We start from the raw sequence: 15,932 nt of genomic DNA on the forward strand, positions 1-15,932 counted from the left end.
TGACAGAAGCAAGAAACTGGAGTGATTAGAGAAAGAGGTCATGAGCCAAGAAATGCAAGCAGCCTTCAGAAGCTAGAAAAGGCAAAGAAACAGATTCTTCCCTAGAGTCCCAAAACTCTGAGTCCAGACTCTTGACAACTTAGTCCAGTGACATTAATTTTGGATTTCTAGCCTCTAGAACTATAAGAGAATAAATATGTATTGGTTTAAGCTAGCAAGTTTTGGTAAATTGTTAGAGGAGCCATGGGAAACTAATGCAGTCTGCAATTCTGAAAATCTAGTAAAATATTCTACTAGACTCAGAAGAAAATTTTAGAAAAGTGTTGGCATTCTCACTATATTGTAGCAAGCCAACTCTTCAAAATAGAGGCCAAAACATGGGGGTGCATGTATCTTTTCGAATTTGTGTTTTATACACCAATTGGATATACACCAAGGAGTAGAACTGCTCAGTCATGTGGTAGTTCTATTTCTAGTTTTTTGAGGAACCCCCATACTGTTTCCATAGTGGCTGCAGCAATTTATATTCCCACCAACAGTGTACAAGGGTTCCCTTTTCTCAACATCCTCACCAACATTGGTATTTGTAGACTTTTTGATGATAGTCATTCTAACAGGTGTGAGGTGATATCTCATTGTGATTTTGACTTGCATGTCTCTGATGATTAGCGATGTTGAGTATGTTTTCATGGGCCTGTTGGCCATCTGTATACCTTCTTTGGAAAAATGTTTATTCAGGTCCTCTGTCCATTTTTAATCTGGTTGTTTGGGGGTTTTTTTATATTGAGTTGTATGAGCTGTTTATATATTTTGGATATTAACCCCTTATCAGTCATATCACCTGCAAACATTTTCTCCCATTCATTAGGTTGTCTTTTTTATTTGTCCATGGTTTCCTTTGCTGTGCAAAAGCTTTTAAGTTTAATTAGGTCCCATTTGTTTATTCCTTTAGTTTCCTTTGTCTTATGAGACAGGTGTCCCCCCAAAAAAATATATTGCTAAGATTTATATCAAGGAGTGGTCTGCCTATGTTTTCTTCTAGGAGTTTTATGGTTTCCAGTCTTACATTTAAGTCTTTAATCCATTGAGTTTATTTTTGTATATCATGTGAGAAAATATATCTGAAGAAAATGAAAACACTCATTTGAAAAGATACATGTATCCCAATATTCATAGCAGCATTATTTACAATAGCCAGGATACGGAAGCAACCTAAGTGTCCATCAACATATGAATGGATAAAGAAGATGTGGTGTATATATATACAATGAAATATTACTCATCCATATAAAAGGATGAAATTCTGACACTTTGCAGCAATGTGGATGGAACTAGAGGGTATTATGCTTAGTGAAATAAGTCAGACAGAGGAAGACAAATATATCAAATTATCACTTATATATGGTACCTAAAAAATAAAACAAATGCATTAGTATAACAAAACAGAAACAGACTCACAGATATAGAGAGTAAACTAGTGGTTACCAGTGGGGAGAGGGAAGTGGGGAGGGGGAGGATAGGGGTAGGGGAGTAAGAGGTATAAACTACTATGTATAAAATAAACAGGCTACAAGGATATATTGTACAACACAAAAAAATATAGCCAATATTTTACAAGAACTTTAAATGTAGTAAAATATTGAAACTGATATAATATAATATTGTAAATCAACTATATTTCAATCTAAAAAATAGAGGTCAAAAGCAACAAGGAAAAAATAAACTAAGACTTTAAAAAATATTTGTTAAGGCAAACGAAAATGGAAATAGTGTTTTTAAAAAGGCAAGAAATACAAGGAAACCAAAAATGTACTTCAGTGTTAGTGGGGGAGTAGAAGACAGTGCAGAATACCAAATGACTGGATTTGGCAAGCACTCCTAGAGTGCAGAAGAAAAGTGTCCAAAGACGAAAATTATGAGAGAGAAGATTACAGATTAAAGAGGACAAAAGATAAATATCCATGAAAGGAATCATACACTTTACCAAAGTTGAAAACAGAACAATCAGGAATGAAAAAAATACACTACTGAATAATAATTTCTTGAGCTGAAAAAAAGATTTGCATCTTTTGAGTATTGGGGCTTATTGTGTTTTAGGATAAGTTAATTAAAAAGGATTTGTACACAAGCACATTCTGCAAAATTAAAAGAATAAAGAACATTTAAAGTATAAGAATAAAGAAAATTTCATATATATTTAGAAAGAAAAAACTCAAAGAAGCAAAACTCAGGTTCCTTCCAAATTTCTTCTCTGAAACAGTAAAAGAACCCATAAATAACAGAATACCACCAAGGGAAAAGAAAAGGTGTGAAACAGAAATTTCATAACAAAATTGTTCTCAATGTATAAAGGTCAGGAAACAAATCATTTTCAAATATACCAGTGCCCTGAAAATATGCTCAGAAAAATATGTTTTTGTTTAAGTAAATAAACAAACAAACACTTACCTCAAGACCAAGATGGGAATCAAATTCAAGGATAAAAGAATTTAGAAATCATGCTGTAAGAGTACCAGCAGTTCTTGCCGTACCAGCATGCAATTCTAGTAGGATCACTTGTGGTACGTGGATGCTGTAGCTCTGATGTAAAGCTTGGTCCTTCCAGGCTTTACCTCATAGTTTCTTTTCTGCTATTCTACTTTCTCAGGAACCAAACAATTTGTTTCCTAGGGTATACACTTGAATTCACTCACAGTTCAAATGAAATGTTCTTTCAAATGGAATCTTGCTCTATAACCAATAACCAATGTTGTTCTGTCACGCACTTACAATGGTTAAACACTTGGAACATGTACCTAGAGACTCAGTAAACAAGACAAGAATAACAAAGAACAATATAATGGCTATTTTCAGGTTCAGAGAACTTAAATAATGACTTTTCTCCTTTCAAAAGTTCAAACTGAATCACCTGAGTCATGGCATCGCCCTTCACAAAGTTCCTCTTTATATTATAGGAACACCCTCTGAGGGTTCTTATGGAGCTCTGTCGTTTAACTAAGGGAAAAACTACACCTGGAAAATAGATTCTAGCAAATACACCAGAATTTAACAGTGAGTATCTCTGGGTGGTGGAATACCAATGGACTGTCATTTTTTGTGAGTGCTCTGTATTTTCCAAGTTTTCTGCAATTTATTACAACTAATTACAGTTTTAGGAAAAACATTTAAAATAGGCTATAAAATTTTAGGTAAAAATAAGCAAAAATTATGTAAAAACAAAATGAACAAAAGCAAGGAGAAAAGGCAGGCCCAGTGCACTGTTTTATCCTCCACACAACTGCAATGCCTAGTACAGAATATGTGCTAATTGTTTAAAGCAAATGAATGTTAAAATGAATTGGATGGTGTGTGTTTTACAGATGACAATGATATCATAGATCTCTAGGCAAAAAGAGACAGAGGTCCAGGAGAAAAGTGCATTTTGGGTGATAATTTAATGAGAGTGTTCTTAATGTCCCTGCCCCCCACAAATGGAAGCAATGATTAGTCTTTGTTTCCTCTCATAAAACTCAATTATTTTTAATTAATTCTTTCAGGTTTATGATGAATTGCTGTTTGGACCATATGGATCTCACCTATTTTAGTCAAGGTTTTTGGTGCCCATACTCATACATGCTTGGTGAAAGTGAAAATTTGAAAAGACTTCTGGGAAAGTAATTTATCAGTAAGAGAAGTCTTTTAAAGCTCATATTTTTGATGTAATATCAATTTCTAGGAATCTTTCATAAGGAAATAATCTGAAATATGCCAAAAGATTTATTAACAAAGATGCTTATTACAGCATTATTTATAATAATTGTGCAGAAAAAGAGTTAGCGTAACAAACTTGAGACTGCTATTCTTAGAAGAAGATGCTTGCAAAGTTGATCCTCAGCTGGCATCTAAGTACTTGGCAGGTAAACAGTTCCTTACCCACTGATGTAAACTTTCCCTAAAAGATAAGGGTATCTCACTATGCCTAAACTGTGCAAAAAACATGGTTTATGCAGAATACCTGCTTTTCTTCTGGAAATCTGGAATGTTGGTACATGCTAAGCAGAGGGCGCCTATGTAACCATGTCCCAGTAAAAACCTTGGGTGCTGAATCTCTAACGAGTTTCCCCAGTTACAACCCTTTACACGTGTCATGACTCATTGCTGGAGGAATTAAGTGCATCCATGTGACTCCACTGGAAGAGGACTCTTGGAAGCTGGCTCCTGGTTTCCTCTGGACTTCATCTCATGTGCCTTTTCCCTTGCTGATTTTGCTTTGTATCCTTTCACTATAATAAAACTTAGCTGTTGATAAGGCTATGTACTGAGTCCCATGAGTCCTCCTAGCAAATCATTAAGCCTGGGGGTGGTCTTTGGGATCCCCAATACAATAATAAAATTGGAAATAAAATAAATGTCCAGTAATGGGAGATTCGTTAAGAAAATTACAATATATACATACATTGGATTATTTTTCAATAACAAAAAATTTGCCTATGAAGTTTTTTACATTATATAGAAAATTAAAAATATCATATACCTTATGCTTTTAATTATGAACCAAAAAATTCATAAACAACCAACAAATTCATAATTCATATGCTTTTAATTATGAACCAAAAAATTCATAAACAAGACTAAACAAAAATATGCCAAACTGCTAAAACTGATAGCTTCTGGTTTGATCAAATTTTTGTCTGTATTCTTTTCTTTTGTTCCTAATAGGCTGAGTGCGAGGTTCATAAATTCTTCGTAACTGACTCACATTTTGAGGAAAGCTATCCTAATTGTATTTTCCTCATATTTGCAGGTTATGCATGAGCTAGAATTATTGTGCAAATTCTGGAATGAGAATTAGAAATTCTGGAATGGAATTAGAAAATGAAAATAAGAATCTAATCCCCTATGAAAGATTGTTAATTTTTAGTTATTTTCCTTTGTCTTTGATGATTGGGTGGTCAGAAGATTGAAGTTCATTAATGTTTCATTATCTTTACTGAAAGCTCATTAAAGCAATACATTCAACAGAAGAAAAAAGACTCTGGTGGCAGAAACAAAAGGATAATCATAGTACAGCATTTTAGCCCTGCTTGTGTTTGTATGTTTATTCCAAATGTTTCACTCTATTCAACTCTCCTAGTCATAGCTAGTATCAAGATAGATTGTCACCTTGCATATGTATGGTCATATATAGACCATATATGATTAGTGAAAACTTAAGACTCAATTGCAGGCAGAAAACTGTAGAAAATAAAATTAGAGGTTTGTGTAAGTACAAAGTGATTCACAAAGCCCAAGTCTATAAAGCTACAGTAAGTATCATACATAAATATAACAAACAAGATTAGTGAAATAAGCTAACAACAAGGACTTTCCATTGTTATGATCAACATTTACAATTTGGTTTTAAGGACCAGTCAATTTCAACCTGTCCTTTTCAGTCCTTTAAACCATTATCAGAAAGGAAGCAAAGATAAAACATAAATCAATGTTTCTACTTGTTATAACTACAAGTAAAAGTTTAAATTCTGAGTGGATGATGAAAATTCTGAATATTAATGTGTTAAATGTTATCTATGAAGCTCAGTAGCCATGTAGACCCTGTTTCCATTATTACTAATAAATGAAAATTGACTGTACTAATCAAATATTTCACAGATGCTCTGTCTTCTTACTACTACACATCAAAAGATCAAATTCAACAAAATTTGGTTCTTTCAAGAAACATATATCATTTTAGCATCAACTTTAAGAATAATTGAGGACAAAATTAGGATCATTTCTTAGTGGTTTTACTAACCGCTATGTCCATATATGAATTTTTCCTCTAGTTTAAGTGCTCTACTTGCCTTAATCCAAAAGAGTATTGAAGTCCACCTCCACTCATTTGCTTATGCCATGGTGCCCACTTGTGATGGTTAATTTTCATGTGTCAACTTGTCTAGGACACAGTACCTGGATACTTAGTCAAAAATATCTAGATGCTTCTGTGAAGGTATTTTTAGACGAGATTAACATTTAAATCTGCTTTGAGTAAAGCAGATTGCTCTCTATAAGGTAGGTGGGCCTCATCCGATCAGTTGAAGGCCTTCAGAAGAGAGAATTCTGCCAGCAGACTGCCTTCAGACTTGAGATACAACATCAGCTTTTCTCTGGGTCTCCAGCCTGCCAGCCCATACTGCAGATTTTAGACTTGCTAGCCTCTGCAAAAACTAAACTAATTCCTTAAAATAAATCTCTCCATATATGAGGGGGAGAGGTAGGGGAGAGATTTATGTTTTAAAATCACATATGGAGAAAGAGAGAGAGAAATTTATCTATCTGTCTATCCCTCTATCTGTCTATCTAGACCTCTATGTACATACATTGATCAATAGACATCTATATCTGTATCTATATCTATAGAGAGAGATCCTACTGGTTCTGTTCCTCTCAAGAACCCTGGCCACTATTCCTAATCAGTCTCCACCTTCCCAAAGCACACCCAACTTTCAAGGCCAAGCTGTAATTCCATCATCTTTTTCTCTTCACTCATAAAAGCATATTGGAATTCAAAGGAATGTAACTGGCATGATTACAACAATAATCCTGAATCCATTCTAATTATTAAAAAGTTAAATAATTTTCAAAGTTTTGTCTTTCCAGCATTAAAAAATGTGCCTTGCAATCACCTCCTGATATGATACACCAATGTGAATGGTCATGGAGGCTGAGAGCCATTCATCCCCATCACTGGGACAGAACACAACTTGTATTGTGGGTTACCTTTTGTGTTATAACTCAGCCACAATGCTATAAATTCTTTATAAGACATGGTTGAGGTCTAAAATTTTTTTGTACTCATTATATATCTAGCACAGCATTTTCTATGGTCAGTTTTTAAAACGTTAAAAATGAAAACTTTAATCAATTTCATTGCCTTCAAAATTCAGATGACATCTTTACTTCTATATAGATACTTATACCAAATGTCTTTATTCCTGTAAAAGATGGAAGCAAAAATGATATAACAACTCCGTCTTTACCTGAATGAAGTTTTATCAAAATATGATGAAAAATGTGGAATTTGAACAATTACTAGTTATTAGTTGATAATAACTTATTAATTTTTAGATGAGATTATGATATTTTGGTGTGCTTTAAAAAAAGATTCCTTATATTTTATAATAAAATTGAAAAATACTTATGGATGGATAGCAAGAAATTTGCTTCAAATAATCCAAACTAAGACGGGAACTGAGTGAGTACATGGATGAAACAGCACTGACCATGAGTTCATAATTACTGGAGCCAGTAATTACTGGATACATATGGATTTGGTATCCTACTCTCTTTATTTTTGTATATATTAAGTTATTCTATAATAAAATGGCTTTCTATCTGTTTATTCTAAAATATATAAATTTTCCAATGCCAAGGAAAGTTTGAATTAAATAGCTGATCATCAGGAAAAGAGAGCAGAACACAGAGCAAAACATAAATAACATACTTTTCTATCTGGCAAAATCTGGTTTGGAAAAGGGGGAATTGAACTGAACAATAAGGTGTAAGGAAGCTCAGCTAAGCAAAATCCCGAAGTCCTCACATGGTGGCTTTGTTAACAATATTCTAAAATCCTAGGTCAGAACCTCCCTCAGGTAGAGCAGAGCATCAAAAATTTGTTTACTGTCTATCTTCTCCACTAGAATATAAGTACTACAAGGTCAGTAGCTTTTGTCATGTTCACCCGTGCCTCTCCAGCAATGAGCAGAGCACACACAGTAAGTGCTCAATAAATATTTGTCAGTTATTCCTGAATATAAAATATGCTCTCTCCTGATTACCATCAAAATATCATAGATTATTAATTATAGGTATTAAACTATTAACATAAAAATTGACATCAAGAGGCTTCCCTGGTGGTGCAGTGGTTAAGAATCTGCCTGGCAATGCAGGGGACACAGGTTCGAGCCCTGGTCCAGGAAGATCCCATATGCCACAGAGCAACTAAGCCGGTGCGCCACAACTACTGAGCCTGCAATCTAGAGCCTGTGGGCCGCAACTACTGAAGCCCGCGCACCTAGAGCCCATGCTCTGCAACAAAATAAACCACTGCAAGAAGAAGCCCGCACACCGCAACGAAGAGTAACCCTCACTCGCCACAACTATAGAAAGCCCGCATGCAGCAACGAAGACCCAACGAAGCCAAAAATAAATAAAATTTATTAAAAAAAATTCACATCAAAGATTTAAGTTTTATTTATGTATGCTTCTTCCTGAAAATTATTTATCAGTAACTTACATCTATTTAGTGTATTAAAAATAACTTCTACACACACCATCTCATTTTAGCCTTATATCCATCAATATATGAAAAGCATAATATATTATGGACAATTAGGTGTTGCCCAAGAATATAAAGTTGGCTTTATATGCGAAAATTAATCAGTGCAATTCACTATATACACTATATATAATATAGTGTATTATATATAGTGTACTATATACACTATATATAATACATTGAGAGAAAAATCAAATAATATTTAAGTACATGCATAAAAAAATCTTCCAAAATTCAACAAGCATTTATGAATAAAAAAATTGTTCTACAGCAAACTACCAAAAATGGAAACTTCAAAATCCTGACAATAGGAATCTACAAAAAACTGTAGCTAATATAATACATGATGGTGAGACAGTGAATGCCTTCTGCCTAAGATTTGAAACAAGATAGGATATCTGTGATCAGCATCATGCTAGAATTCCTAACCAGTGCAATAAGACAAGACAAAGAGAAAAAAAAAAAAAGACATACAGTTTGGAAAGAAAAAAGTAAAACTACCTTTATTCAGAATGACATGACCGTGTATGTAGTAAATTCTAATGAATCAGAAAGAAAACACTGAATTTTAGTAATGCTGCAAAGTACAAAGTCAATTAAAAAATCAATTGTATTCTATATAGTACCATAAACAGAAAAAGGAGTTAAAAGTCAGTATCATTTGCAAGAGCTTCAAAAATCAAAGCATTAAGGATAAATTTAACAAATAGCATATAAATATAAAACGTATATTTTAAAAAAATAAAATATTGCTGAGAGATTAAAGAAGACTTAAACAAATGAAGAGCTATACTGCGTTCATGGATTGAAGACTTAATGTTAAGATTGTTGTTCTATATCCCTCAACTGATACATAGATTCAAAGCAATGTCAATTATAATCACAGCCATCTTTTTTCTGGAAATTGACAAAATAACTTAAAATTTTATTTGGAAAGGCAAAGGAACAAAAATAGTAAAAACAATCTTGAAAAGGAAAAAAATCTGGAGAATATACACCACTTGACATCAAGATTTACTATAAAGCTACAGGAATAAGATAATGAGGTAGTGAAACAGAGTAAACAGACCTCAAATAGATGTGTACAAATACAATCAAAAATTTTGACAAAGGCACAAAAGCAATTCAATGGAGAAAGAAACCTCTTCAACAAATGATACTACCTTAAACTATACACAAAAATTAATTTGAAATGAATCATAGGTCCAAACATAAAAGCTAAAACAACAAAACTGCTAGGAAAAAAATATAGGTCTTCACAACCTTTAGATCAACAAAGTAATTTTAAAGAAGACACAGAAAGTACAAGTCACAAAGGAAAAAAATGAAAAAACTGGACTTCATCAAAAATAAAACCTTGTGCTAATAAGAAAATGCAAGAAAAAAAGGCAAGCTACTGAGAGTAAATATTCATAACACATGTGAGTAAGTATTCATAACACATGACAAAGAACCTAAATCCCAGAATATATATAGACTCTTGCAATTCAATAAAAAAAAGACAAATGACTCTTTTTAAAATGGGCAAAAAACAGAGCCACTTCACAAAAGGAGATCTACAAATGTAAAACACGCATGTGAGAAAGTGCTCAGCATCATTAGTCATCAGGCAGAGGAATGCAAATTGAAACCCCAATGAGCTACTCCCACTGAAATGGCTAAAACGAAAGGGACTGACAACAACAAATGTCAGAGAATGTGGAGCAACTGGAAGGCCAATGGAAATGCAAATTGGTACCACCACTTTAGAAAACTTTCTCATTTCTAAAATAGTTAAACATACATCTACTCTGTGATCCATTAATTCTGTATCCAGGTGTTAATCCAAGAAAAATAAAAACACATGTCCACACAAATACTTGTACACAAATACTAATGGAAGCTTTACTTATAACAGCTAAAAACTAGAAACAATTCAGATGTCCATTAACAGGAGAATGGATAATACATGTGGTATTGTCAAACAGTTGACTACTAGTCAGCAATAAAAAAGAATGGACTACTGATACTTGCAACAACGTGGATAAATCTCAAAAACATTATGCTAAATGAAAGAAGTCAGACAAGAAAACATACATAGTATATGACTTCATTTATATGAAATTCCTAAATTTCCAAAACTAAACAATGACACTAGGAATCAGATCAGTGTTACTTCTAGAGGTGGAGAGTGGGACAGGGGTAGACTGACTGAGAAGTGGCAGACGGGAACTTTCTGAAGTGATAGAAATGCTGTGTCTCAATATCTGTTCCCCAAAACTCACTGAATGGTACATTTGAGATAAGACCATTTTGCTACTGTAAATTATATTTAAGTAAAACAATAAAGACAAGTTAAATATTCTACATATCTTCTAGTAGTATCTTCACATGAGCAATTTATATTATTCTTGTTATGGTGCCAAATCAAATTTGAGTTATAGTCCTAAAAGGTTAAAAGCTCCTCCTATATATCTTAAAGGTACTTTCTAATTTGAAGTTCATCTTGAGAATAAATAATTCACAAAACAAATTAGAGTATTTCAAAGTCTAAATAGCCAAGTGGTTTTCCTGGGACTAAGCTCTTACTTTTCTCACTGGGAAATGAACTAAATTCAAAAACAGTTTTCTATATGTTGCACTGAGGTGGTTTTCTGTTGAGAATAAGAATTCCTGTGGATATTTTAAATTCATTAGTATGAGACTTTTTTAACTTTAGACCTTCTGCAATGTTATGTTGTGATTCAAGTATTAATACTCCATTCTAAAAATAGTAATCAGAGTTTAGTACTTCACAATTTACAGTTAACTTCTACAAAAACAATCTCATCTGATTCTTATATCCACCATGAGAAACAGATAAAGAGGGATTTCCCTCACACATTATAAATAAGACAAAACTCTGGTTTTTTTCTTCTTTTATTCTTCTTATCATGAGTGAAATTCCTGTGAGTTTGTTTGTTTAACTGTTTTCCTGTTAAATTCTAACCACATTTTTCTATCTCTATACATCTCCATTTAAGGCTTTTTCCTTAGTTAAGATCCTCACTTTTCCTAAATAAATTATCCTTTTTATCAAACATTTTTGTCATTTTGAGGCCTATCTTGGGATACAAAAGCAATTTTAATGGAGCCAAAAATACAGTAAAAGTTTTTTTAACAACCTTGAGAAAATATTTGTTCTCACTTTCACTGATTACTAAAAACCTAACTCTGACAAAAACAAAACAATAAAAAAAGAATTATAACTATAAAGAATATAAAATGACTCTAATTTTATTTAGCCATTTTACTTACTAATTTCCTCTGTAACAATTTACTAATTCTAATGAGAATTATTTTTAAAAGACCCTTCGTATTAGAATCACACACAAAATTCTATTTTTAATCATGTGTTATTTCAGAAACACTAAAAATTGAAAAAAATTGTGAATACTATTTTAAAAATTCATGTTCTACAAGATTAATTGTGGAAAAACACTTTCATTCACATGAAAATGATTAGGGGCAATTAAGATCATGAAAAACATAAGATTTCTTTCTAAAAGTCTGTTTTTCTTTCTTGTAAAGTGATAAATTCTATCCTTTTTTAAAACACAATAAGAGAAAATGCATCAGTCATTTAAATATTTTTCAATACATTCCCAAACCAAGTTTTGCCCCACAGAGGAATTTAAGTCAAAAATTAGAAACCCAGAAAAAGAAAACTTTCTAACATTCTATTTTCCTTATTTCCATGTTTTAGCCTTCTATTCCTTAAGTCAGATAAGCTTGCAAAATATACTATGACATACATGTAATTTACTATGGTCATGAATCATTAATTCTAATTTTTAAAACTTATGCCAGAGAAAACTACCTTAGGTGTAAGAAAGGGATTGTAAATCTAGTTGGAAAATTGCCTTTAAAAGGGTTTGGGGCCAGGTTAAAAGAATAAGATCGTGCTTTTTGTATTCTAAAAATTAATTCAAAATTCACTGTAAGTAAATGGACTAACATTAAGATTTTGGTTGTTCATGGACAAAGTCAAATTCACAGTGTGTATATTCAAGAAGAAATATTCCAAGCAGACAATAAGAGAGAGAAAAAAAAAAAAAAACACTTTCAGAAAATGCTCTCACAGAGATTTCCTTTATGGAACTGATGGTACAAGTCATTACCATGACATTTAATAAATGGCACTTTTTGACTTCAAGTCAAAACCACCTTGGCTTTTGTTTGTAAGCAATAGAATTGTAGCATATTTTGCCAATATAGTTTCAAAACCTCATGTTTAAAAGATTCATATGCATGAAATGCTTGAAAGAAACATCCCTTATATACACTGTATTTCCCAGTGGACACTGTAGCACAAACTGATAAAAATTAAGGGTCAAAAAATAGGAAATCCATTTTCATACCCATTGGTGTGTAATTAAATAGATTCTTTGAATACTTGCTATAAATTAGTTCCAACTTAAAAGCAATGGAATATTTTACCTTTTGCAAAGCATTCAGGAATGACTAAAAGTATCATTTTCCCCCTTTAGCAAAGAAGGGATATTCTGCGAGCTCAACAGTTACTGCCTTCATCTGTCTAAACTATAAACCCATCTCATGGACTGCATAAGAAAATTTGGAGCTCCTTCAAAGCGCAATCATCCAAATACCACAGAGACTCTCATTGGTTTAAAGTACATTTTAGAACACAAGAGTATCGTTCCAGGATGTTAAATTTCAAGAATGACTGACTTTGGTTTCCCTGTGGGTTAGGACACGGTAATGAATAGTTCTCCTCAGACTTAGGATAGATTCAAAAATATATTGAGGGACACAAACATGTCTCCCAGTCCATAAAATTTGTATCACCCTTTGCCTTATGTATTAGAGAAAACATATCAAGTTTTTTTCTTAATTAGGAATAATAAATGTGGTGGTTACCTAGCAGAACTCACACATAACATAGTATCTGCTCTAGAGGGGTGTATGTTCTAAGACATATATATCCAATAAGAATCAGTAGCCTATAGATAAGTGCTTACTTTTTTTTCTTACTTTTTTAAACATTTTTTAAACTTTTTTTCAAATCAAAACTGTTATTTACCACAGTTACACTCTATCAGGCAAGCAATACTTAACTAAACATAGAAAGATAACATAGCATGGCTTTCATCAGGACCAAACTAATTGTTACACCTAGTATTTTAGTTCAATACATGGTTTTGTCATCTGCAACCTCGGCAGATATTTATCTCATATTTACTAGATGCAGCTAAACAATGGATGCTTATGGTGTGGCAGGCACGTTGAGAACACAAGATGTTGAGAGCACAAGATGAACAAGACAGCCCCAAGCTTTGAGAAATACACAGTCTAGTAGGGAAAAATAAACAAAGACAACTCACCACCACTTTGTACTAAGGGTTTAGTAGATTTATCTGTGGAGGCTCACTCAGAAACAAAGCAACTCTAGGGGCAGCTTCACTGGTAAGGGGACCCTCAAGGATGGTAAGTGGGTCTAACGTGGAGTAGAAGAGCTTCTGTCCCTTAGAGGAATTAGGGTTCTGAGTCCTACATTCTCAGGACACTCAAATCCTCTTTGGAGATCCCTGAGACTTAAGTCCAGAGAACCGTTTAGGCAGACAGTAGAGTATAGGTGAGAGGACACAGCCGAACTCCAGAAGTTGCCCACAATACCCTGCAAGGCTGCTCAGGCAGAACAAGACTGGGCTGTCAGGAGCCTCTCAAGAAACCTAACAAATTGTTTAACACTGTGCCATTGTCCTAGTTGTTTTAACTAGAAACTCCAAATAAATCTCTCCAGGGGTTTAGCCCTTCAATTCTTGCTTTAAACCCGTTTAAAGACTCTGCCTTCTTCATAATTTTATAATACATTACGAGATCTTCAGAACCTATCCTTTGTCCCTAATGGCCTCTGCAGTGTAAAGCAGTCTAGATGCATGGTGACCAACCATCCCATTTTGCCCAAGACTGCCTCTACTTTAGTACTGAAAGTCTCAGATCCTGGGAACCTCCTCGGTCCAGGGCAAACTGAGCCAGTTGGTCACCCTAAGATGTCCCACTCCCAAGCCTCTAGCAGAATAGGTGCTCAGCCTTGCTTTTCCTGGTGAAGCTGATCTTTTAAAACTCTACTGTTGTAAAAGTGTAACATACATAGAGGAAAGTACATTAAATGTTATATGCACAGATTTTAACAAAGAGTGGAGCACTTAGTATTAGTACCAGAAACAATATATTTGCCCCATCCCAGAATGCTTCCTTCCCAATCAAAGTACTTTCCCTCTCCCAAGACCTAACTACTTCCCTGACTTTTCTTTTAAACATTTGTGTCTTTTTTTGTAAATGTACCAATAGTATTAAACTATAACACTTAGTTTTACCTTTTTATTTGAACGTGATCTACCAAAATACTTCTGTGTTTTGCTTTTAGTGCTCAACATCATATTTACAAAATTCATTCATGTTGCTGCATGTAGATACAGGTTGTCCGCTCTCTTGCAATATACTCTTCCCTTGGATTTACCGTGATTTATTCATCATTGTGCTGTTGATGACATTTGAATTGTTTCCAGCCTGGAGTTATTTACAGACCATGTTGCTATGAACATTCTTTTTTATTTTTTTTAATATTTATTTATTTGGCTGTGCTGGGTCTTAGCTGCAGCATGTGGGATCTTTAGTTGTGGCATACAGGCTCTTAGTTGCAGCATTCGGGATCTAGTTCCCTGACGAGGGATGGAACCCAGGCCCCCTGCATTGGGAGCATGGAGTCTTAACCGCTGGGCCACCAGGGAAGTCCCTGAACATTCTTGTATGTGCCTCCTAATTTATGTGTGTCAGAGGTTCTCTAATGCAAGTCTATGGATTAGGAGAATCCTCATCATCTGGGAACCTGAGAGAAATGCAGATGCTCAGGTCCCAACCCAGACTTACTAAATCAGAATATTCATCTTACCAAGATTCATTTGCACATTAAAGTCTGTGTGGAAACTATGCAGTACAGGGTGAGAGGCACTGCTCTACAGCGAGCTAAGGAGTGGAATCACTACCATTAAGCTTTACTTGACACCAGTAAGGGTATGAGCATCCCCAGCCTTCAACATCCTCACCAACACTTTGTACTCTCAGTCTTTTAGATCTATAACCATCTGGTAGGTGTGGTCTCGAATCCCCTAGCTTTCCTTTGCATATACCTAATCACCAACAAGGCTGAGCATCTTTGTATAAGTTCATAAAGAATTTGGATTTTAAACTCCCTTTCCAGTCTTTTGTCCAGTTTTCGGCAGGTTGTTTCTCATTTTCGCCCTAGTTTGAAGGAATCTGTTATATACACTAGGTTTTAGAGAACTGTTGGTGATATATATATTGTAATTTTTTTCTCCCACTCTGTGACTTGTCTTATTACTCTTTTTGGTACATTTGATGAATAGAAGTTCTTAATTTTGATATAGGTAAGTGAATCAGTTCTTTCACTTACACTTGGTGATATTGTGTCTTGTTTAAGAAATCCTTTCCTACTCCATGACCTTGGATATATTTCACTATATTGTCTTATAAAATTAAAAGATTAACATTTTTATTAAAATGTAATTCATGCAGAAAATTGAACATAAGAATTCAGTTTAGTAACTTTTCACAAACATCCTTGTTAACTATG

The 15,932-nt window shown here is 33.9% G+C and overlaps 1 protein-coding gene across 1 annotated transcript in view; it reads right to left on the reverse strand.

The window, feature by feature from the left end:
- The window catches only part of IQCM (IQ motif containing M), a 351,685-nt gene that overhangs the window by 260,880 nt on the left and 74,873 nt on the right, over positions 1–15,932 (reverse strand). The window contains exon 5 of the mRNA XM_065877201.1: positions 14,980–14,992. Within this exon, the coding sequence (XP_065733273.1) occupies positions 14,980–14,992 (13 nt within the window). The remainder of the gene's footprint in view (positions 1–14,979; positions 14,993–15,932) is intronic.

Source organism: Phocoena phocoena, chromosome 5, assembly GCF_963924675.1.
Source record: "Phocoena phocoena chromosome 5, mPhoPho1.1, whole genome shotgun sequence".
NCBI classification, from domain to species: Eukaryota; Metazoa; Chordata; class Mammalia; order Artiodactyla; family Phocoenidae; genus Phocoena; species Phocoena phocoena.